A 24,522-nucleotide genomic window follows, 5' to 3' on the forward strand; every position below is an offset into this window, starting at 1 on the left:
AAGTTTAAATCCAGTCTGCTTGCTATCACACAGGGTTGTTATAATGGTAAAACAGGAGGGAATTATGTAGGTCACTGTTGATACCTACTGGGGAGAAAGGTAGAGTATAAATCAACTAAATAATAAACTTGGTTGCAAACTTCCTAAACCAAGTGGTATTTATCTGATGCACTTTTAGCTTCATTGCATCTTTTTCAGGAGGGAAGATGAATCTAGGATTGTCTATATGGCCTAATGCAGTCTACTGTTCCCAGCTAGAGAGAAATATGGAACTACAAGTATTTGCATAAATCAACTAATTTATGCTTTTATTCATAAGTAACTATTTAGTGTGTTAAGTTCTGTCCAGATGCTTACAACTCATGGCAACCTCAAGAATCAGTGTCCCCAAAATGTACTATCGTTAACAGCTGTACCATAGATGGAGCTCACTTAATCCGATGTGTGAAGTATTCGTGTAACTGGCAGAAATGCTCAAACTAACAGCTTCATGTAAAAACTTTTGCTAGAATAAGTGTTATTAGTCCTTTACCATACAAGTGACCTCCTGTTTTAGCTTCCTTCTGCACAGTAACGCACTATTAATCTGGAACGTTCAAGTATGCACAAGATTGCCACAGTTCAGATGCACACAGAAGCATTCAGTGGATTTTACTTCAATGTAACAGTGTCCAGCATTGCAGCCTAGGAACTCCATTGCATGGACCTTAATTTGCGAGTTACTATTGAACTAAGTGTGATAGGATTTGACTCTTATAGTCACGATCTATGTACGATTATGGGCGCAGAGTTAAACCCTTGCTATCAAATCCCATGACTGCAATAAATTCTGGAGTACTTTTATACTTAAGTTTAAAAATTAGAAAAAACGGGGCAGCCAAGCTAGGCTGGACACGTTGTCCACCAGGGGTCGTCAGGAAGCGCCAGACCTCAAGCTTATTGGGACGCGCGTCGTCCTACTCAGCCCCACCCCCGAAGTCGAAAGTAGTGCGTACGCAGCTGCGCGAGGAGCTCTTAGGGACTTAGGCCGACTCGGATGGCTAAATACGGGGCGGAGGCGTTGGCGGTCAGCGTGCCCTGGGAGACCTTTGCCGCCCACCCGCCCACGAAGCGCGCGCACAGTGAACTGGGGGCGAGGGACCCGCCATACGGGGAAAACCCCTGGAGTGGAGGAGGTTGCAAGAAACGGAAACGGACAGAAGAGGAAACTTCTGGAGACCAGCCCGTCGCCTCGAAGCAGGAGGGGCTCCAGGAAGGGCGGGGGCTGCCAGCAGGGACCAGCGTCTTGGAAGGAACGGGGACGCAGCGGCAGGAGCAGCCTGAGAGCGACGAGGAGGATGGCTTGGGAGAAGCGTGTCCTTGGAGCCCCAAATCATCCATGGCTCAGGAGGTAGAAAAGGCCCTTGGAGTCTCCGGGGAGAGGGTATTAGCTTGGCTCCTCCCCTTTAGGGGCGGGGCCAAAAGGAACATTCTGCCTCTGAGAACCGGATTCCGCGGTTTTGAGAGGCCCGTTTGAACCGCGGCGGGATGTAGGTGTCAGAATTAGAGATTCAACATCTCGAAAAATTTTGACGTTTCGGGGCGGGGGTGGTGGTGAAAATTTTGGGAGGAATTGAAATGCATGCAATTCCTGCTGTCGTGGTACATGTAAACTAATGTTATCGGTGTAACAGTAGAAAATTAATAATTTACAACTTAGTTTATTGCAATATTTGAAATATTTATGGAGTTTAAAAGTAACACAAAACACAAACTTTTTGTTAAATAAAAATATATATTATTTGGTCAGAAGAAAAGGACACACAAAAGGAAATTAATAACACCTGTGTGGCTGGGTGCAGTTCTCAACCTTCCTAATGCTGCGACCCTTTAATACAGTTCCTCATGTTGTGGTGACCCCCCCAACCCTAACATTTATCCATTTTACAGATGGAGAACACTGATGCAGAGAGTCCTAGGCGACCCTGTGAAAGGATCATTCGACCCCCAAAGGGGTCCCAACCCCCAGGTTGAGAACCACTGAGCTAGATGCTGTCATCCTGTTGTAGCTCATAATTACAAAGAGCTCAGTTCTCTGTTTCTTTTGTTGTGGTGCTCATGGTTGCTACAGGACAGTCAGTGTAGAGAGTGCAACCACTGAAACTTCAGATTAAAGCCAGACAGTAATGGGAGGAGAGGTATAATAATTCTTACCCTGTTTTTCCTGATGAAAATTTCTACCAAGTTTTTCCTGACAGTAAAAAGCAGCTTGAAGGTGGTTATTGTTGAGGGAAAACAGGGTGAAAGCAAGAACTGAATACCCTTGCTGTGTCTGGGTTTCCTTTAAAACTGTATCCTTCACTGTTATATAAACAAAGGAAAAAATTCAGCTGAAAAGAATGAAGAAGAAACAGAGTTTGGATTTATGCCTCCCCCCCTTTCTCTCCTATAAGGAGACTCAAAGGGGCTTACAAACTCCTTTCCTCTTCCCACAACAGACACCTTGTGAGGTTGGTGGGGCAGAGAGTTCTGAATGAACTGTGACTAGCCCAGCTGGAATGTAGGCGTGCCAAAGCAAGTCACCAGATAAAACTCCGCCGCTCAGGTGGAGGAGTGGGGAATAAAACCTGGTTCTCCAGATTACAGTCCACCAGCTCTTAACCTTTACACCACGATGGTGTAAGAAAGTTCAGTAAGACCAACATGACCTTGAATATGTGTTGTACCATCATTGGCGCTACCGGTGTGACATCTTTCGGTATTGTCTGTTCCCTCCCGGCCTTGGGACTGGGAGCCATCATTAGTATTATTAATATTGTTTTACTGGGTTTTAGAATGCTGCTTATTCTGAGTTATGTATTTTAACTATTTATCACTTATTTATTGTGCACATTGTTTTAGTTGTGATTTTGTTGTACACCGCCCAGAGCCCTTCGGGGGTGGGCGGTTTATCAAATTTTAATAATAATAATAATAATAATAATAATAATAATAATAATAATAATAATAATAATAATAATAATAATAATAATACTATAAAGGCGAATGTTATTCACCAAATGTTGATCCTGCTTTTGTATTTGTGGTAAGAAACATCATGATGTGGTTAGCCACTGTCCAGTTGTTTCTAAAGATGGCATTATGACCAGTGGTGTCTACGTGAGCAGGTGACTGTGTAGTAGCCATCTCAAGCTGAGTTAACATTTGAAGAGAGCAGATATTTTCATCCCTTTATCATATTGGTCATTGTTGGTGCCTCCCCCCGCCCCCCAATACGCCATATCTCCTAGTTCTGATGTATACAGAACCTTAACTTTATATAAAAGGCATTATGATACTGGCAGTTTTTATCTTTTAATTAATTTCCTTGAAATTCTCATCATAGCGGGCCAGTGCACTCCCCCCTTCCTACTGAGTATTTTTGGTTACCACCAGTGAAGCAGATTTCCCTTTCCCTGGCTTTCCAGTGTCTTGGGGCACTGGTTGGCTCTGTATGGATTACAGCAATGTCGGTGCTGCTAGCTCTCACCTTCTTATCTCCTGTTTGCTATTCAATCTGGCCTAGCCGGGAAATTGAACTGTATATATTCAATCTGAGTTATTTAAAGAGAGAGAGATATCTTTATTCACCATGACACAGCCTTGACTCTTGAACACAGTTGCATAGGGGAAAGGTACATCTCAGGACTGAAAACTATTGCAGAGTTAAGAAACAAAATAAAAACACTTGAGGATAAGCTTTAGGGGCACAGATGTTACCTTGTTCTTACCAGAGATTTGGGTACAATGGGTCTAATTCAGAGTATCTTATACTCCTCTACCACAACAATAATATTATTGTTAACATTGCTGTTCAAAGACAGAATGGATAAAAGCTGCCTGTCTTATTAACAGGAATAATTATTTCACAGGGTTTTATATTTGAGCTGTATTGAATCCACAAGAGGTTAAACTCTTTCTAATGCCTATTTCTCTTTGATGTAACGGAATGGATTTCTTGGGGTGTGGGGTATGTGCATGTGATGGCAAGCACATACTGATTATTCAGTAAGATTGTTAAACAGAGAACTATTCACATGGCCAGCACTTTTGTTGCATCTTTTAACTGTTGAAAATTCAAGTTGTGTTCTTTACTTTTGTTTTGCTCCAAATGCAACAGCAGCTTTTCTTAGCAGTTGGAACTGCAATGAAAATAGCAAAAAATATTTAGTAGCTGCTGGTGTGATTCTCACTCCCACATACTCGTTCCTTTTTTGGACATTGGCTCTTTATTTCCATCTAGTTGCAGGACTTGTCATGAGTCTTTTAAAAAAGTATTATTGTATTTAATATGATATACTTGAATTTTTTTCAAGGTCCCCTATTTTAATAACACATTAATAATCTTTCATTTCCCTAGCATGAAGATGATGCTTGGCGCTACAACTCCTTCCAGTATTGGAGGCCTCCATTACCTGCCATTGATTTGAATGATATTCTCAATTTAGAAAACGAGAACATGGTAAAAACAAGACACTCTAGCCATGCTGGCCTTTCAGAAATGGAAACTTGAAAAATGACTCGTTGGCAAATGTGTTTTCCAGAAGCTGGTTTCTTCTTAGGTTCTGTAATTACTTGAGAAAGCAAGTAGATGTGATAATTCTGCTTAAGAAAGCTATGCTTTGAAGATGAAACATCAGAATTTATCAGTAAGCCAAAGGCATGCAGAAAAAAAAGAAAGGACAGCGCTTAGAGGACTGTGGAAATGTTTGAAAACAGATGCATAGTGAGAAGACTTGTCTATGTAGCACAGGTGCACAAGGGTGTGATATGAATCAAGTTTTGAATCTGTGTTCTTTTTGTTGCTAAGTCAGCTTAACCAAAAATAAACATCAACACTTGTATGCAAACTAAAACTAGACTGGCAATTATTTGCCTAAAAGTATTGCCACTGTATAGTTTTGTCTTAATTATTGTTTGAGGAACCATCAGTTGTGCCTCTTTTTATTTTCTTTTTTAAATAGAATTGATCAGTAACTGCTTATGTTTTGTCCATTGGACTATGATGGATAAAGAAAGTGAATCATCCAGTGTAATGTGATATAATGGGCGCTTTTCTTAGAAACCAGTCCAGAATGTGTTCTAGTCCTTCATAGTTTAAAACTTTGATTGTTATTTAGGGTAATGATTCTATAACATTTGATTTACCATGCTGGCAGTGATCATCAGCAGGGCTTCTGTAAGCCAGCATGGGCCTTCAAAGATTTCCTCTATTCTCCTCCCACTGTCCAGGCCATCCCAGACATTTTTAAAAAGTTGTTCTCTAGTTTCTTGGACCCCAGGATGTTTGTTAATCTAGTTCCCCTTTCTTATTTGCCCTGATTGTCTGAAACATTAGAATGTATGGGTGGGTTAAGGATTTCAAATGCCAGTCTTCATTCAAGTTGGAACATTTACTTGTTAATATACTGTAACTTTGTTAGTATATCTGATAACATTGAATTGATACCTGAAATCTTTGTTAGATCTTTATGAATGAAGCTGTGAGTTTGTACTGATAATTTTATTTTCTGTATGTTATCTAGATAATGTGCTAGTAAACAGTTGTTTAAAAAAAACAAATCCTTTATAATGTTTGTGTGCTCAGTTTTAATGATGCATGAAAATAGTTTCAGGTTGGTAGCCATGTTGGTCTCCAGTAGAAAAGCTAAGATTCAACACCACTTGGTCTTAAGGTAGCACAAACTGTCTTACTTGATAATTTAAGGTAGCACAAACTGCCTTATTTAATTGTTAAGGAGCAACTATTAGATTCTGGAAGGCAATACAGACATACACAACATTTGAAACTTTGAGACTATTTTCCCTGGAAATCATTTATCCTGAACTAAACTACTATTGAAACTTCAAGCAAGAGACATTGTGAATGTTAATCATTTCCCTAATGTGCTAGATAAACTTGAAATAAGATCCAGTCACATGTTCCTGATTACAAGGTGATAGTGTCTTCAGTTTAATTACAGAACAAATATTTCAGTAGAGTTTTCAGAGTCGTCTTTCCCCCTCCCTTTCAAGCTCATAAATGTAAGCCCATGGAAATTTGTAATCATTGCTTTTCAGCATTGTTTCCATTACTTGCTAGTGCTAAGCAAACATTATCTGATTGGGAGGTGGATGGAAACTCCAGTCTGAAATCCAGTAGCTGAAAGCTACAAAATGTTATATTTTAGCCATGGGGATGAAGAAGGTAAGTGGATGGACTTTCCTACTAGTTACAATGTTTATATTTTTGTTACTGATATTTGAAATATATAAAGCTATATAAGATTGGTTGCAGTTCAGAATGTGTATTTCATGTTTCTTACAAATGTGCATTTCAGAAAATATTTTGCTGATGTTCTATTTACAGAGCACTGAGAAACAAAGAAGGAAAGATTGAGGAAAACCTTTGTATTAACACCCCTAGTTGGAATTTTGTGTTCAGTTTGACAAGTCATTCTGCAAAATATTGCCAAAATACATTTTGACAAAACAGCACCATTTTGACAAATGAAGGAAATGTCTCTGGTCCGAAACATACTCCATTAACAAAAATCAATTATTGCAAGGTTTAATTATGGTTATGGATGCTTCACAGAGTATAAATTCTCCAGAACTGGGATTATATATTTGATACATGCTAAGACTTGCATTGTAATTGTAAAAACTTAGGCAAATAAATTATGAAATCACTCTTACCTCATGCCTCTGCGAGATCTGTGGTGGCTGAAAAAGTAGCATATATCCCTTACTACTTTGAAATGTGTTGTTTGAACAACCAATTTAGCACAACTATCTTTTTTCCCTAGTAAGAGACTGTAAGAAGATAGTCCTATGTTCAAGAAGTATTGGGAAACTTTTAGAAGTGTTTGAGTGGAAGGAACCTATGGTGGAAGGGGTTGTTCATTATATTTTAGTTTATAATACTTTTGTCCTTGAGGCCTGCATAAAGAACTCAAAGGAGCATGCAAGAGTTAAAATCCCCAAAACAGAAAAAAACATACAGTTCAAAAAAATCATTACCAAAGCCAGCAAACCTATTTATCTCTCATTCCTGCAGGGAGAAAGGTATGAGAACTTGTATCTTTTCTCCAAAAGTGCTGAAAAAGCAGATTTTTTATAGGAGGGGATCTTGAGTTTGCGTTGATGCAGACAGAATGAAATATTCTTTAGATAATAAAGACACTGACTGGCACTTCGAGCATTTATTAATACTTTCTGTAGTGGCACAATCTGAGCATTATGAACTGCTAAGTCCTTACAGAAATGAAAGTTAGCACGTTTCAGATATTCTGATATTTGTACAATCAAAGCACAAAGGGATGGCCAGGACCACTCCCACGAGTCTCATATTCATCAGGCTGATTGTTACTTTATGAAAACAGTTTATACACCTGTTGGATACAGAGGTGTATACAGAGGAGGGACCTACTGTGATAATGCCTTATTTGTGCCTACATCTGGACCATCTGAATAAGGCTGTTGGAACCAGCAGTGAGAAGCCAATAATTCACTTTTGTGTGTTGTTGTTCTAGCATAGTTCATCACAGAACTAGCCCTTATGATTTTCTGTGGGATGTCTGTGATTTCTGGTAATCATATCTACTAAATCTCAGTTGTTTTATTGTACTAGTACATGTACTAGTTAAGCCTGCAACCAATATTGATGCTGGGCTTCCTTTCTTTTGCTCTAAATTAATCACCCTTAGCAGTTGGAGAATTCTTGCTTGAAAACCAGTTACAAGCAGATACAGATTAGCTCTGGAAACATTAGTAGTTAACAACTGTTTATTGGAATGCAAAAGCCAGATAACTAACCAGGCCACAGTTAGGTCTCAGTAACTGATTCCTCCTCCAGTTACGGTCACAAGACTTGAGCCTCCATTCTAGAGAGCCTCAGACAGTTGTCCTTAAAGCAACAACCCCAACATACCATAGTCTCCATCTTCCCACCTGCCTATTGCTTAAGGATTTTATAAGTTGCTTGTTATGTAACTGGTAGAAATCTCTGAAGAGGAACACAAGCCAAAGAAGCTGCCATTCACTGATAGAGGAAAGTGGAACATTAACCATCTGTCCTGTGTGCACGGTTCAAGGATCAAGTAAGATGCTCCTTGGCATTTGTGTGAAGTTCCTTTTTTTCCCCTCCTTCCTATGCTGTGGTTCCTGCAGATGTTTAAGATTAGAAATGAAGTATGAATGCAAAACAGTTGACTTTCAAGCGGAGCTTTAACCAAGAAGGAAGAGAAATATTCAGTACAAGATGAAGGTAAAAAAGATGTAGGCAGATTTACAGTTCACTGAGCTGGTACTGGAACTCCTACTATGTCCCTGTAATATATTCTTTCACTGATCACCCTAGACAAAAAAATAGAACATCTTGCAGAATCTTTGTTCCTCTTTATTTCAGCTCTTTGCAAGATTTATCACAAAACAGGAAGCGTATAAACTCTAGTATATGCCTGGCTGCAATAGTAGTTGTTTGGTAAAGGTAGGGCATGTGTTGGTTTGTTTCTGATTCTGTGGCTTCACTCATTCAAAAGGTGATTATTTATAGATTGCAATGTTTGTCCATTTCTATGAAGGAAGAAGAAAGACCTATAAAACAATTGATGGCTTGGTCTATTCAAGTGAACAGTCAAAGACTGCAATGTTTTACAATTTCAAATGCAGTGGTTTATTCTTTGTCAGTGGGTAAAGAACAAAGAGTTAAACTAAACTTTGTGGCTGTATTCTTTTCAGCAATTTATTTTCACTAGGTTGCCAACTAGTCTGGTAGTATTGTTTTGATTTTAGCACCCATATTATAAACAAATATTTACCAAGTAAAGTTTTTGCCATTACTCTGCTCCCAAACTGAAAAATCTCACTGCTTAAAAAAGAAAGTATTGATCCACATACTGCACAAGACACTTTTCTGAAAACAGTTGTTAACCCTCCTTGTGAGGAAGCTAGTCTGATAGCAAATATTGCCTATACCTTCAAATTCTAAGGGGACACAAGATCATGCACCACTGATGCCTCTTTCCCACTTTTTCCTGCTGTAGGAAGGAGGATTTCAATTGTATCCACATGGTAGATATATTTATATAATATTCCCTTAACATTTTGTGGTTGAGATGATTTTCCAGTTTATTAAAAGTGCTTGTAGAATGTATTGTTTTTCATAATTTATAGAATACAGTTAGTGCTTTTATTTTCCTTATTAATCCTCATACTTGCACCTGTCAGTAGGTCTGCGGATGGGACTTAATTTCTCACCTTAAAGCCAAATATTCTGCCTGGTGGGCCATCTTTGGTCTCATTTTGGTTGTTACCAGTCCATAATATCCATTTAATTGAACTGGTACTAAGATACCTAATGAACTGGTACTGAGACAAATCCCTTGTTTGTCCTTTAACTGTCCCTGCACATAGAAAACAACGTACCAAAAAAAGGTTATCATCTAACTTTTTCCGTGACGTACTACTTATCTATGGAGTTTTAATATGGAAGAGCATGTAATGTAAGCCTATTCATGATATAGGTCTGCAAATTCATTTGGTATTTTGTGAGAACTGTGCCTACATCACTTTTTGGAAGCAGCTTAAAAGTGCCTTATGTATTGGTTCCCTGTCCATGGCTTGTTATTTTGTGCCGCAGTCACCACCAGATGCATGGTAGGCAACCAATACACTTCATTATAAGTCTTCCCACCAGTATAATTTGGGAAACAACCTGTTATGCATGACCAAAAGTGTGAATGCAAATAAAAAAAACTGAAATATTCCAAAGGCTCCACAGTTCTCAACACTAAATATGTTCAATTGAGCTGAACAGTTTAACAAGGAATCCTACATGATCAAGTAAATGAACAAATAGTTGAGCCATGATCTGTTAAAATAATTCCTCCTGTGAACAAGGCAGTGAAGAACATGATATGTTAGATGTCCCCCTGAGTTTTACTAATTTAATACAGGGCTTCCAAACAGTGGTCTGTGATGCTCTGCAAGTCTGCAAAATGAGATTTTAAAATTACAAGACAGAAAATGTCACTGTGTTATATGTGTAATAAACGAGACACAACAATGCTACCTTTGTGAGGTGAATTAGTACTTCAAGCCAAGGATACATCATGGAAGGATTGCTTATTTTACTTCAATTCTTGTCAGTCTTTCTTGCAGAGATTCAAGGTTAATTACAAAACAATGCAAAAATAGTGTGCGTGTGTATATTACATTCTAATCAGTGATGGAATTCAAATAATTTAACAACTGGTTTTTTACAAGCACCATTTTAATAACCGGTTCTGCCAAAGTGGTGATAATAATGCCATAAAACTATTGCAAAAATTAAAGGTCACTGAAATAATGTTGCATAAACTGGATTTCATAATTAGATCCAATAAACTGGATCTCACTCAGAGAAAAGCTGAAATACAGTCAGTACAGTACATCCAGTAAACAATGTAGTTTAAAGTGGGAAGAGAGAAAAAGAAACTCTAAAAGCTTCATAGATTATTACATTAAACCCTTATCATCTGAATAGAACACACCCTTTTTTCAGAATTTCATTTTGCCACATCTATGTTCCTGTTACAAAATGCTCTCAATCAGTGCTGTTTTATACCTGAGGACAATAAGTGTCAGAACTTTCTTTACCTTGTGAAGCAGGCCATTCTGTCAGGATGGGGCCACAACAGCTAAATGTGACATTTAGCCAAAGTTCTCCACCTCTGCTGACTGACCAGCTGAGAATTGATGTCTAAAACAAATAGTCTTTTCAAACAGCTTGTAAAACATATGCCATGATAAATTTAAGATTTTTCAGAACCTTTTCTTCCTATTCTATGATAAGCATCCACTCAGACCCAGCCTGTTTGTTTGGCTTGTGATTTCATGTATCTGATGCCCTTGCTTGAAGACCACTCAACAATTCCAAAATACTTGTACAAAGATTACAAATCCAAAACATTGTACTGGAAAGAAATAGATCAGATTTTTTTCCCACAGATGCCAGAGAACAGAGTGCAAGCGTTGGAAAAAAGTGTGAGCTTATATTTAGAAGTGAATGTTGATTTTGAATGGGTGTAAAGTTTTCTGCAGACTAACCATTTCCTAGGAAGAAAATGCACAACTATGTGGATTTCTCACAGCCTTTTAAAGGCTTTTCTCTTGAAGAAGGGAACAGCCATTTTATAAGGAAGATAAGAGCATCCCCTGATTGCTAACACTTTCCTCATATAAAAAACTCTGAGGCAGATTATGACAAGAAAAATGGGCCAGCTGCTAGGCTGCAGTTCCATGGTTATACCTGAAAGGCAGAGGCGTAGCTAGGGAAAATGGAACCCGGGATAAAATCTGAGTTTTGCGCCCCACCCTCCCCCAGCACGACCTAACAAAATTTTTTGCACCAGGTCATCTCAAAGTCACCATCACATTATAGAACATGCCCCCAACACAAAAATCTGAACACCCCTAGGGCTCCCTAGTTTAAACAACATTGAAAGTGATGATACTTTTGAAGGGGGAAATCGACCCTGAAACAACATCACTATTAATGTTGTTTAATCTAGAGAGCCCAGATTCTCCTTTTAAATCCACCATAAGGGGAGACTCTGGACTCCCTAGTTTAAACAACATTGACACATTGCTGTTTCAGGGTAGATTCCCCACCCAACCCCCAAACAGCATATCTTGTAAATATTTTGGAATAAATTAATTAAAAATAATAGGTTAGGGTTAGGGAAAGGGCAGGTACATAGGCTTGCCTTGGTGTTATGTTTAGTTCTAGGGTGCACTCTAAGAATCAGGCTATGGTGTGTTTCAGGTTTGGGTTTTTTTTGTCTTAACCCTTGTCTTAACCCAAACCCTAACTTTTTAAAAAATTTATTCAGCCGTAAATTGAACCCAAAATTGTAACAAAAAATTATTTTTTGTAAATATTTTGGAATAAATTAAATAAAATTAATAGGTTAGGGTTAGGGTTAAGGAAAGCGCAAGGGCAAGGGCTTGACTTAGTGTTACGTTTAGTTCTAGGGCGCAGTCCGAGAAGAGGGCTATGGTCCGTTTCATGTTTGGGGGGTTTGGCTTAACCCTTGCCCTTGTCTTAACTTTAACCCTAACGTATTATTTTTATTCAATATATTCATTCATCAATTGATCCCAAAATTGTAACAAAAACCCGAAACCTAAAACTGAGCATAGTCCTATTCTTGGACTGCGCCCTAGAACTCAATGTAACAGTAAGGTAAGCCTGAGCCCCTGCCCTTTTCTTAACCATAACCCTAACTTATTATTTTTATTTAATTTATTTTTTTGTAAATATTTTGAAATAAATTAATTAAAATTAATAAATTAGGGTTAGGGTTAAGGAAAGGGCAGGGGCTCAGGCTTGACTTAGTGTTACCTTTAGTTCTAGGGTGCAGTCAAAGAATCGTGCTATTGTCCGTTTCAGGTTTGGGGGGGTTGCCTTAACCCTTGCCCTTGTCTTAAACCTAACCCTAACCTATTATTTTTATTTAATTTATACTTCATAAATTGGTCCCAAAATTGTAACAAAAACCCGAAACCAAAAACTGAGCGTAGTCCTATTCTCAGATTGCGCCCTAAAATTCAATGTAATACTAAGGCAAGCCTGAGCCCCTGCCCTTTTCGTAACCCTAACCCTAACCTATTATTTTTATTTAATTTATTTTTTCTAAATATTTTGGAATAAATTAAATAAAATTAATAGGGTTAGGGTTAAGGAAAGGGCAGGGACTCAGGCTTGACTTAGTGTTACCTTTAGTTCTAGGGTGCAGTCCGAAAATCGGGCTATGGTCCGTTTCAGGTTTGGGGGGTTTGCCTTAATCATTGCTTTGCCTTAACCCTAACCCAACCTATTATTTTTATTAAATATATTGATTCATCAATCGAACCCAAAATTGTAAAAAAACCTGAAACCTAAAACTGAGCATAGTCCTATTCTCGGACTGTGCCCTAGAACTCAATGTAACACTTAGGCAACCCTGAGCCCCTGCCCTTTTCTTAACACTAACCCTAACTTATTATTTTTATTCCATTTATTTTTTGTAAATATTTTGGAATAAATTAAATAAAATTAATAGGTATGGGTTAGGGTTAAGGAAAGGGCAGGGGCTCAGGCTTGACATAGTGTTACCTTTAGTTCTAGGGTGCAGTGCAAGATTCGGGCTATGGTCTTTTTCAGGTTTGGGGGGTGTGCCTTAATCCTTGCCCTTGCCTTAACCCTAAAACTAACCTATTATTTTTATTTAATTTATTCATTCATAAATTGATCCCAAAATTGTAACAAAAACCTAAAACTGAGCGTAGTCCTATTCTCGGACTGCGCCCTAGGACTCAATGTAACACTAAGGCAAGCCTGAGCCCCTGCCCTTTTCTTAACCCTAACCCTAACCTATTATTTTTATTTAATTTATTTTTTGTAAATTTTTTGGAATAAATTAAATATAATTAATAGGTTAGGGTTAGGGTTAAGGAAAGGGCAGGGGCTCAGGCTTGACTTAGTGTTACCTTTAGTTCTAGGGCGTAGTCTGAAAATTGGGCTACGGTCTTTTTCATGTTTGGGTGTTTTGCCTTAACCCTTGCCTTAACTCTAAACCTAACCTATTATTTTTAGTCAATTTACTCATTCATCAATTGATCCCAAAATTGTAAAAAAAAAACCCGAAACCTAACACTGAGCATGAACACTTCCCTTGAAGAAGACAGACGAAAACGCGACAATCAGCGTGAAGCGTTTGGGAAGTACAACGGAGTGGATTGAAATATATATAACTGAAAATGATGAGAAATTTGACTGCCCTTGAATTGGGACAGTATTTATAAGTAATTCAAGCCACCTATTCAGGATTTACATTAATTGTCATGAACTTGTATTACAGTCACAACGGGTGACATTGGCGCAATAATATTTACAAGATTATGGACATTGTTGGTTTAACAAATACATGATTATGGACTTGAGAGAAGGTTGTCTTGTAATAAATTGTTGCATGAATTGGATTTAAAGTGGAGATATATATGTGTTATGGAGATATAATAGTTTGATAAGTCTAATAGCCAACAATTTGGCATACTATACAAGAAACCAACAGGTAATATAAATTGCTTGAGCCAGAGCCTATGTGCCACGCATGTTTGTGAATCTTATATTGTTTTGGACGTAGCACATTAATTTCATACATTTCCAAACACTGGGGAAATGCTCAGACCCAATTTTTTGCTGATCGCCTGGGCAAATCAAGCCTAGGGAGGAGGAACTGAGATTCATTTAGGATTTTTTAAAAAGCACACCAAGGTCTTTGCTTTCACATCAGCTAGAACTGCTTTTATTGTTCAGTTCCTGTTGCATTTTTGTTCTATTCCTGTTGCTGTGATGACATGTGAAGGAAAAAGCACCAATTTAGCTTTCCTGGAGGTATTTCACCACTTGCAGCATTCTTGCTTTGAATTGCCTTTCTTGACTGCCTTTTTACTTCTATTTTGTTGTGGGGGGTTTACTGGTTTCAAAAATCAAAATCCCTCTCCCCCCACACCCCTCCCCCTGCCAGGCCCCCAGTGTGATTATAGTATAATTATTTCAGGAAGATTATTAGCATTAAACCTAAGACCTAGTTTTGGGGAAGCAGTGTAGGTAACCCTGTTAAGCGCTGTTAAACCCCACTGATTTTCATGCGAAGAACTAAAGCGTGATCCTTTACCTGGGAGTAAGCTCGGTTGCAGGCAATGGGGCTTGCTTCTGAGTAAACTCTCCTAGGGTCGTGATTCGAAGCATTGCACAGTTGCTTCAAAGCAAAGCCACCAACTACCACCAAGCTTACTCTCGAGTAACACACGCCTCAGAGCCAACCGTTTTTCCTAAACTAAAACCTCAGTATTCAGGTTAAATCGCCATGTTGGCACTTTGTGATAAATAAGTGGGTTTTGGGTTGCAATTTGGGCACTTGGTCTTGAAAGGGTTCTCCATCACCGCTCTAGCTGCTACACCACACTGACTTTCATGGGGTGGCTGCTGTTCAACAATAGCAAGCAGCCAGGCTTAGATGATTTGTGCAAATTAGGTGGTAATGAGTCACCTAGCTGTTGCTGCCAAACCAAAGATGACCAATATTCAGGTGGGACTTAGAGATTATTCATGATTACAACTGATCTCCAGATGACAAATATCTGTTCCCCTAAAGAAAATGAATGCTTTGGAGGGTGGATTTTCCCAATTGGGAATTGGCAACTCTAGCTAGGCCTGGCCCCAATTAGTCCTTCTTCAAAGGCCAAAAACAGCCCTGGAAAGGGCTTTGCTCCCTCTCCCTGCCTTTTACTCACTCACAAAAACCAATCCTTGGAATAGTAGCAATGGTCACTGAGGGAATCCATTCTGTATGTTGTGCAAGTTTAGGATACTTGTAAATATTAACAATAGATTTATCAACCTCTGCTTAGGAAATTCCTGGAAATTTGGGTATGGAGTCTAAGGAAGGAGAGATTTTGGAACAGGAGGGACCTCATCAGGGTCCATTGCCACAAAGTTCGCCCTCCAGAACAGCCATTTTCTTCAGGAGAACTGATTTTTGTGGTCTGGAGATCAGCTGTAATGCCACTGGATCTCTATGTGCCATTTGGTGGTTGGCAAGCCTGATTAACAAATGCAGGCCTTTATGGACATGGGAGAGGGGGAAATCGCACTCACTTCTCACTGTCTTCCTCCTCACAGTCTGCTACTACCTTTCCATTTGCTCTGATTCCCTTTCCCTTGCTAGCCCCTGCCTTCCCTTCTTGTCAGGTTCCATTTTGACATTGCTTTTTACCATTAGCCGGGTTTGGGGTGGAGATTGTTGTTTAAAGCAGGGGACCCACACTGCAGTGTGTTTAGACTATCATGGAAATGAGATAGGGTTGCCCCTTCTGAATCGGCAGGAGGATGGAAAGGTAGGGTTGCCAGATCCAGGCTGGGAGTCTCCTGGAGATTTGGGGATGGAGCCTGGAGAGGAGATGGAGGTCAGCCTGGAGATCAGTTATAATTAAGGGCAACCCCAGGTCCAACCTGGAGGCTGGCATCCCTAGAATTAGATATGCAATGTTACATCCTCTCAAGAGATTAATCTGACCAGGTTGGTATTTCTTCCTTATCTTAGCTCATTTTCTCTTAGAAAGCTTGAAAGCCTTTCCCCCTATCTTCAGGCACAGATCAGAGAAAGAGAATTCTAAATTCCAGAGGTCAAGTGGGCATGAACTATTCTAAAGCATTCTGGACAGAAAGAACTGGTGTCTCTTTGCCTGCATCAAGCTATAAAATGTGAGGCCATATTCTCAGTACAGGATTTTATACTTCCATCCTTACAGTCCCATCTTCTTTCTCCTCCATTTTCATTTCCTCCATTTCCTCCCACTCTGCTTTTTTCTTTTCAATCTACAGGGGTTTATTCAGCTCAGCAACCTATTAAAGTTCTTCTAATAGGAACTTCTAAACCTGAACAATAAAACAAACGACAGTGAATAAACTCACATATTATCTGTCATTTTTGCATTAAGGCATGAGCATTATAAGACAGGGTTTTATTTGTGTGTATGCAGGTCTCACAAACAGAACCTATAAATAGTTATTTATTGGTTATCACTTTTTTGCAATGTGGCATTTCTGTTTAGTCCCAGAAATCTTGGATTGAAGACATCTTCTGTAAGAGAGAGTGCACAAAGATCATACTGAGCTCCAGAGATCAACACAGGTACTTGTTTGGATTTTGACTGAACTATACAAGGAATACATAGCAATACCATGAAGGATTTGGGACTCATACTTTAGCAATTACTTACAGTACCATATTTATTTGTATTCAGTAGCAGTGAACTGTGGACTACTGAAAACAAAAACAATTTCTTTAACAAATTGTAGCCACAATCTAATTTGGAGAACACTGTTTCATCCCCCTGTCCTTTCTCTTAGATAAGTGGATATTTGCATAAAAAACATGGCAAACAATATTTTACAATGGTATAATTAATAATCCAAGAATATTACATTTCTATAACTGCCATACATTGAGACCTAATACTAATATTTGCTTAAATATTCTAGCCACTGTTGACAGTGGGAAAGCCAGAATATTTGTCTGTTTAACTAAATAAAAATATTGACAGGGAAACTTTTCCCTCTCAGAAAATGGTCACTGCAGAAAGCCCAATAGTTTTTATAGGACTAGAAAGAGTGTCAGCCACAAATTAGAATGGTTGACTTGATCTGAAATAAATAAATAAATAAATAAATAAATATTGGATGAATCTTTGTATTGATTTGGTTGCCGTTAGGGTAAGTCCCAACCATGGTCCCTCATGCAAGTGAGTCTAAATGTTGCAGAAATCAGTGAGGCTACATTAATGCAAATATAAGAGTATGATAACTGTATAATATTATGGGATATTTGGGTCATTTCATAAAATGTCATACAGATAATGTGTAGATACAGCAGCAGTGTCATTTATTAATTGAAGCAAACTTATTTAGGAAGTGGAATCTAAAAGTTGTGATTGATTTGCCTGCCTTTAACACAAATGTTTTGAACAACTGGCTGGGCAGCCCAATTCAGAGACCCCAGTGGTGGGACGCAGCGCCACTGCGGTACTGCCCTGCCACTTCCATGAGGACTTCTTAACAGCACCAGGAGGCAAAAAACAAAAAATCCTTCTTGCCACTCAAATGCCTTCCATAGGGCTGTATGGGCTTATGCCACCCAAAAGGATGGTGTAAACCTAAGCCCCTGATGCTGGCATTCCGGCAGGCAACATTGGGTGGAACTGATGTTGCTGAGGTGGTGGGGGTGCAGAAGTTTCAATGTGTCTGCCCACTGTGGAGAACATGTGTCTTCTGCCGAGGTAAGTGCAAATCTGCCAGCACAGCCTCGTGTCAGATTTGCCCTCTCCATCTGGATTGGGCGGTTAGTGCAGATAATGTGTACCATACTTCATGTTTACTGATTTATTATATCTATTTATTATTTTTACAATCCACCTTTCTCACTGAAAAAACCAATATGATGAGACATCTAATAAGCAATGTACCAAAACTAGGATTACAGAAATCTGAATAAACCCAGCATACTAAACATGATACAGAGTGCAAGTACAGACAAATAGTTTTACATCAATAGCCACAGGATAACATGCAACAAATACTCCACAGTTCTTTTTGCTTTATAAAGTGCCTTTCTGAACCATACTATTACAGTATAGCCCTGTCATCATTATAGAAAAGCAGTTCTGAACTAGGGCACATTGAAAGAGAAGTGTGATCAGATTTGTACTACTGAATTAGTGGTGCACCAAGACACTGAAAGCTATTACAGTTGATTGACAGAGATTAATTGTGCAGCAGACTGGCTAATGACTTGGAACTATATCCTGTTCAGGGTAAAGATGAGAGCTTGACTGTAGATCAGTCCGCTGCTTCTTCGTGGCTTCTTTCTGGAACTTCTTATCTAAATGCTCTGCTGTGTCCACTGTGTTCAGTTTCTGCCCCCACCCCTGCAACAGTGTCCGCCATTTTCTGCAAGTTTCTGGAGGTTTTGTGCTGCCGCCACTGCCGTTTTCCTTATGCTTGCAGGAGTTCTTTCTTTTTTTAGCTCTCCCAATGGCCACTGTAATGTAAAAAATAGATGAATAAAGTTTGTTGTCCCTCCCTCCCTCCCTCCCTGCCTGCCTGCCTTCCTTCCTTCCTTCCTTCCTGCCTGCCTGCCTTCCTTCCTTCCTTCCTTCTTCCTTCCTTCCTTCCTTCCATCTGTGAAGTTTCACAGAGTTGATATAAGCGAACTGCAGGTGCTCAGAGGGCCTCCCATTAAGAAGCATTGGGTAGACGTGTCCTTGGAGGAAAATTCTGTCATTCTTACATGTTGTTTGAAGCAGGTAAATGTAGAAAGGCTTGTGTGAATGCATTGGACTGTATGCTTGCAAATATTTAGGCTGGGCGACTTTGGGCCAGTTACACTCTCTCACCCTGGCCACCTTGCAAGGTTGTTGTGAGGCACAGGCAATGTTATACTCTCTTCCCCAGCCTAACTTGTAGGTTGTTGTGAGGCTACACTACAGGAGAGAAGAATGATGTGAGCCACTTTGGTTCCTCACCAGGGAGAAGGTGGTGTATAAACAAAGTTTAGAAATAAAGCTCCTGTTCAAAACAGTAACAGGTTTACTCCCACTTCTGTCTCTGCCATTTTCATCACCATTTCTCCTGCTGCTGCTTCATTGGCCATTTTCTGTATGGAAGGGAGTGTCTCTGAGTGAAAAGAAATATGTTTTCTCCAGTGTTTGTTTATGGTGATAAAATGCTCTTAAAACAAATTCCAAGTTCAATTAGTGCCAAAGGTTATTTTTAAGAAAAACTGCACATAGAAATGACTAATGCTTATTTAGATTTGGCATGATTGTCTCCTGTGGAAGTAGCCTCCTGTCACTGTCTGTGCACAACGCAAAACCATTCTCTCATCTTTATCCTGGACAGGGTGTAGAAAGGGCAAGCTGTACATGAAAGTAGGCTACCTGTCATGAGGAAGGGTGCTGCATAGAATTAAGAAAAAGATGACCAAAACTAATTTACTAGCTGGCACAGCATGTATGGTTATACAGGGACTTAGAATTACTCATACATATTCTTGGGATGTCAGCTATTTTTATGAAGACTACCTTTTTTGAGCAAGTGGTATGAACTGTCAAAGATAATGTTGTCAGCCACATTTTCAGTGTGTATACTACCCACTACTACATATGAGGATCTTTGGAAGGGGATCCAGTTTCTCCAAATTCTGCAGCAATGTCTCTACAGTTACCTTTTCAGATATCATTGTTAATCTCCATATAATATATTTCATTAATTGTATTCGAATAAAATACTGGCATATTTAAGTGATGCCTTTTTCCTCTCACTCAGATGTCCTGCTGGTTGCCAAATCTGCCAAAACTTAATCCGGTAAGGCTACATACAATTTCAGGTCATATTTTCCAATTATTATATAACTATCACTTATTAGAAAATCTACTGTGTGTACTTCAGTAAACTACTGGCAGAGTTACTACCAAGGATAACCCAAAGGGTAGTGGGAACTCCCTTAAATATTTTATGTTATCATTTTTGTGCTTCTCTAGCTTTCAACAATACTATATTAAAGGTTCGTACTGTACCATGAGCTTTTAAATTTGAAAACCTAAAGAAAATTCATTCACTGTGTCACCGCTGCCACCATGTCACAAGACTAGGCCTGGGAGGGCCATATTGGTCTTGTTATCCTGGGTTTTTTCCTTCCAGATACTCAAAACCGCTGAGTTCTCAAAGATTTTATTGAAAAGAAAACAAAAATAAGAAAATGTTTTGGTACAGATATGTCTCAGTTAACAGCACGATTCCTGGCAGGCCTTTGTTTCAGACCTGGGCTCCGGAGATACTCCCTCCAGCACAGCAAGTAGAAGTTACTGCTGTTCTAGCTGGGCCATGCTGACCCTCCAGTTCAAGTGTGGGCAGCTGTTCATCCTGAGTGCCCCAAACCCTGCAACAGGTTCTTACAAAGAAGTCGGGGTACTGAGAAACAAAAAGAGAGTAGTTGTCAATTACCCTAATCTGGGATAGGCAACCTTTTTTTTTACCTGAGTGCAGAAAAAATGCAGTATCTATCTGCAAAAAAAGTGGTACAGAGAAAAGGACTGTACTCCAACAGATGCACTGGGAACAAGCAGACAGACAGCAGCATGGCCAGTTCCTCAGAGCTTTTCTTGGATCTGGCTACTTGATGCAGGGGCACAGGAGATGGTGATCACCTTAAACATTGCCCATCACTTCTCCTTGCCACGGGCTTTCTGGGATTTCTTCTGGGATTCACCTCAGTTTGGCTGGGTAAATTAGTCCAATGCACTGAGCAAAAATATCTGGTGAGCTCCTATTCTGCTTGTGTAGCCCTGGTTGCCTTATCTAGTTTATATTTTAAAGAAAATAATAGCATAGAATATTAGGCTTAAATGGCAGAGATCTTGGTCAAAATCCCTTCCTAACCGTGAAATTCCCTCTGGGTAGCCATGAATTAATTATGTTTTCTCAGCCTGACTTTTCTAGTGGTATAGTTGCAAGAGGTTGGAGCTTTCCAGATTTTACTGTCCTTTGTACCTCTCTATATATTGGAAAAGTTCTTGCTGTTTGTCTTTTATGTGAACTCACACTGAGTCTGTCAGAAATATCTAATTTTTAAAAAATTATATTTATAGGTGTTTCCAACATGATGTATAAACATCATGGTAAAATATAATAATGGGAGAGGTAACAGGATCTGTAGGGAGTGAGAATAAGATGATAGGTTAAACAGTAAAACAAAATGTCAATAAAGGATTTATTGTGCTGTTCTTGATCCGGTTGCCAATCAGCTGCATATGGAAGATCAATTGGCATTCCCCAAAGCACTTGATATAATGTCTAATGCCCATAGAAATTCAGCAATCTCTGTCGCCAGAATCAAAATCCTATTTTAGGTTTAGTATAATCCATTCAAAATAGATCTTCCTTCTACTATATATTTTCTTTTGTTCCTTTGTTTGATAGTTTAATCAGTTACTTCCTATTTTCTCTGTAGCTGGCATTCATGAATCAGCTTTTGCCCCAGTTGTGAGCCAGCGTGGTATAGTGGTTAAGAGCAGGTGCACTCTAATCTGGAGGAACTGGGTTTGATTCCCCGCTCTGCCATTTGAGCTGTGGGGGCTTATCTGGGGGATCAGATTAGCTTGTGCACTCCAACACATGCCAGCTGGGTGATCTTGAGCTAGTCACAGTTCTTCAGCGCTCTCTCAGCCCCACCCACCTCACAGCGTGTTTGTTGTGGGGGAGAGGGAAAGGAGATTGTAAGCCTCTTTGAGTCTCCTTGCAGGAAAGAAAGGGGGATATAAATCCAAATTCTTCTTCTTATTATTTTTCATCATAACTTTCATCATGTAGATATATTCCTATATTGAAACAGTAGTGGCAGTGTCTAGAAAGGGCAATCCTAGCCCTGTACTCACCTACTCCAGAGGAGATGCCCACTCCCAAGCAATCTTTATTAGGCTAACCCAAGGAAACCCAAGGGGGAAGGGTCAGACCACTCCCAAGGAATTCTGGGAGAGGACCTTAGAAAGAGAAGTAATAAGGATCAAAGGGAGCCCCCCTCCTACCTCTTCTCAGTCTTGGCCAGGGACACTGGAAGGTGCAACAGCCCTGGACTCTGTTCTGGTATCCATGGAGTTTAACAGGTATAATTTGGGAATAATTTCTGTAATGGTCAGGAGTTGATACTAAACATTGTACAATGCATTTGCCTCTTCTTTTCATAGATTGTAGCATGCCATGTTAAATTGGTGGTAGTGATATTGTTTTAAATTTCTAGCTTGACTAATGCTCTGGCAAATACCAGACAGATTAAGATAAATTCCTCATGAAATAGATGGCTAATTTATAAAGTTTACTGAATTTAACACAAAATTAGTTATAAGTTAGTTTTCAGTTATTAATTAACAAGATGTTACAGGTATCCCAAGACATTTATGAGACCTGCCAGATTTCCTGGGTTTCTAAAAAAAAGTTGAGGCAACTATAATATATTATCAGTATATCAGTATGACCTGCTCAGTGTTTCCAAATGTACAGCATTTATTAGATGGATGGCCTTTATTACTGAGTGTTCATCTTTTTTATTTGAGATGTTGCTGCGGACGGCTGATTGGAGACCATCCCGAGATAGATTATAGTTGGCTTGCCTATCAGTCTGTGAAGGAGAAGGAAGAATGGTCTGTCCAAAAGCACACACAAACAAGTCCAACTGATACCTTTGGTACTATCAGTTTCCAAGATGGCGATCATACCTACCATGCCAAAGTTTGTATACATTTTAAAAGAGATTTTAACAGTTAATGCATAACTTGATCAATTCGGTGTCAGTGGCATCAGAAGGCATGCATATGTGAGAACGACCATTGGCCTTACCTGTGAAAGGTCCTTCTCATTTGAGTGGAAAAGGACATCTGGGTAGTTCACCAGCAACCAATCAGGGAGGCCCGAATCTTAATGAAGACTTTTTCTTCTCTGGTCTGCTGGGGACCTCCCACTTCTCCAGTTTCTGAGACTCCACCTTGCAGTAGCAACTCTGGAAGACCAAATCACCAGGAACCCAATTTCTTCCCTAAGATAAACACTTGATATAGAGCTTGTGCAGGAACCTGGGGTAATGCCTGTTTGCTGTTGGCTTGTCCCACTCCTGAGTCATTTGGGTCTCAACACTTTCTGGGAATGGGAATATCTTCATAGTGGCATTGGAGACTGGGAATAGTTCCCCCTCCCCCTTGTGTTTGGATCTGACTTTGCATCTGGAGAGCTCATCTCCTCCCTCAGCTGTTTGGAAGTAAAGGGCAGCCACTGTTTTAGAAAGCAGATATTGGTAATCCTCTGCCTGGAAAAGGTGGGATGCCTGCTCTGGGACCTGAATGTCCTCAAGTTCTTCCTCCCCAGAAGAAGAATTCTTCCTCCTCCTTGGCTGATATTTCCTCATCTGAAGAATCTAAGGACCTATGTTTGGGGCTCAGCCTGGTTCTTTCCAGGGTTGCTTTAGTTTGCCAGGGCATGGGTGCTCCCTTGTGATCCCTAGAAGTACTGGGAGTGAGGGAAGGGGGAGAGCTATCCCTGGGAGGAGAGCCAGACAACTCGCCCGACACATGAGCCCTCAACATAGAGCACATTTCCCTCTCAATAACTGCCTCTCTTCCTTCCAGCTCCCCTTAATAAGCTCAGCTAACTCTGTTATAATAGCAGCCTTATCAAAGGTCTTACCAGATTCCTTGTCAGGGAAGGTGACAGGAGACACCCCTGGATCTGAGCCAGGGCTATCAGAACACTGAGGAGAGGTTCAGGGAGGCATTTGGCTTGTGCACACCAAAACACAGCCTCCCGCTGACCCAGTAACCATTTTGGAAGTGTCTGCCTTCTTTGCGCCAAAATCAGCCTCCCTGGAACTACAGCTTTGCCGGGGTTCCGTGGCAGGTGCAGGGGATTGGACAGGCCTCTCTTAGCGAGTGTCTGCCCTACCTGACTGGGAGCACTCAGGAATTCCGCTGTCTTCTTTGGGGGACAAAAATCGGTCCTTCTTGTTAGGCATCATGCGCTCAGAGACTCAGCAGCAGCCCAGAAGAAGTACTGCTAGTTAGTGCAAAAAGCACTAATGGCTGACTGAACGCTCTGTGCAGCAAAGGGCAGGAGCGTTTCTTTCCCAACTCAGGCAAACAGAGATAAATTTGAAGCTAGAAGTAAAATAATCACAAAGAAAAGCAGGTCAGACAGTTGGCTCGACTGCTCTCCCTGTAGGCAGGAAAAGAACTGGAGGAGAAATGGGAGGTCCCCAGCAGGCCAGAGAAGCAAAAGTCTTCATTATTCCTGCCTCTTTAATTGGTTACTGGAGAACTATCCAGATGTCCTTGAGCTCAAAAGGAGAATGACCAAGCACTACTGATGGAGTATGCCTTAAAATTCATATTGTC

The 24,522-nt window shown here is 39.9% G+C and overlaps 2 protein-coding genes across 2 annotated transcripts in view; both read left to right on the forward strand.

The window, feature by feature from the left end:
* The first annotated feature begins 896 nt into the window (after positions 1-896).
* Positions 897-6,695, forward strand: LG07H9orf40 (linkage group 07 C9orf40 homolog). Its single transcript, XM_048504262.1, has 2 exons — positions 897-1,390; positions 4,379-6,695. The coding sequence occupies exons 1-2, from the start codon at positions 1,037-1,039 to the stop codon at positions 4,529-4,531; spliced, it is 507 nt and encodes a 168-aa protein (XP_048360219.1). The 5' UTR covers positions 897-1,036; the 3' UTR covers positions 4,532-6,695.
* A 1,458-nt stretch (positions 6,696-8,153) lies between these two features.
* Positions 8,154-24,522, forward strand: part of TRPM6 (transient receptor potential cation channel subfamily M member 6) — a 97,977-nt gene continuing 81,608 nt past the window's right edge. The window contains exons 1-4 of the mRNA XM_048504184.1: positions 8,154-8,266; positions 16,642-16,721; positions 19,913-19,951; positions 22,696-22,870. Coding sequence (XP_048360141.1) covers positions 8,261-8,266; positions 16,642-16,721; positions 19,913-19,951; positions 22,696-22,870 — 300 coding nt within the window. The 5' untranslated portion in view covers positions 8,154-8,260. The remainder of the gene's footprint in view (positions 8,267-16,641; positions 16,722-19,912; positions 19,952-22,695; positions 22,871-24,522) is intronic.

Source organism: Sphaerodactylus townsendi, linkage group LG07, assembly GCF_021028975.2.
Source record: "Sphaerodactylus townsendi isolate TG3544 linkage group LG07, MPM_Stown_v2.3, whole genome shotgun sequence".
Lineage (NCBI taxonomy): Eukaryota > Metazoa > Chordata > Lepidosauria > Squamata > Sphaerodactylidae > Sphaerodactylus > Sphaerodactylus townsendi.

Bases quoted from the DNA above. Each gene is read 5' to 3' on its own strand.
- LG07H9orf40 (XM_048504262.1), top strand. From the start codon at position 1,037: ATGGCTAAATACGGGGCGGAGGCGTTGGCGGTCAGCGTGCCCTGGGAG. The intron at 1,391-4,378 runs GTAGAAAAGGCC...TCATTTCCCTAG, and splicing joins AATCATCCATGGCTCAGGAG to CATGAAGATGATGCTTGGCG.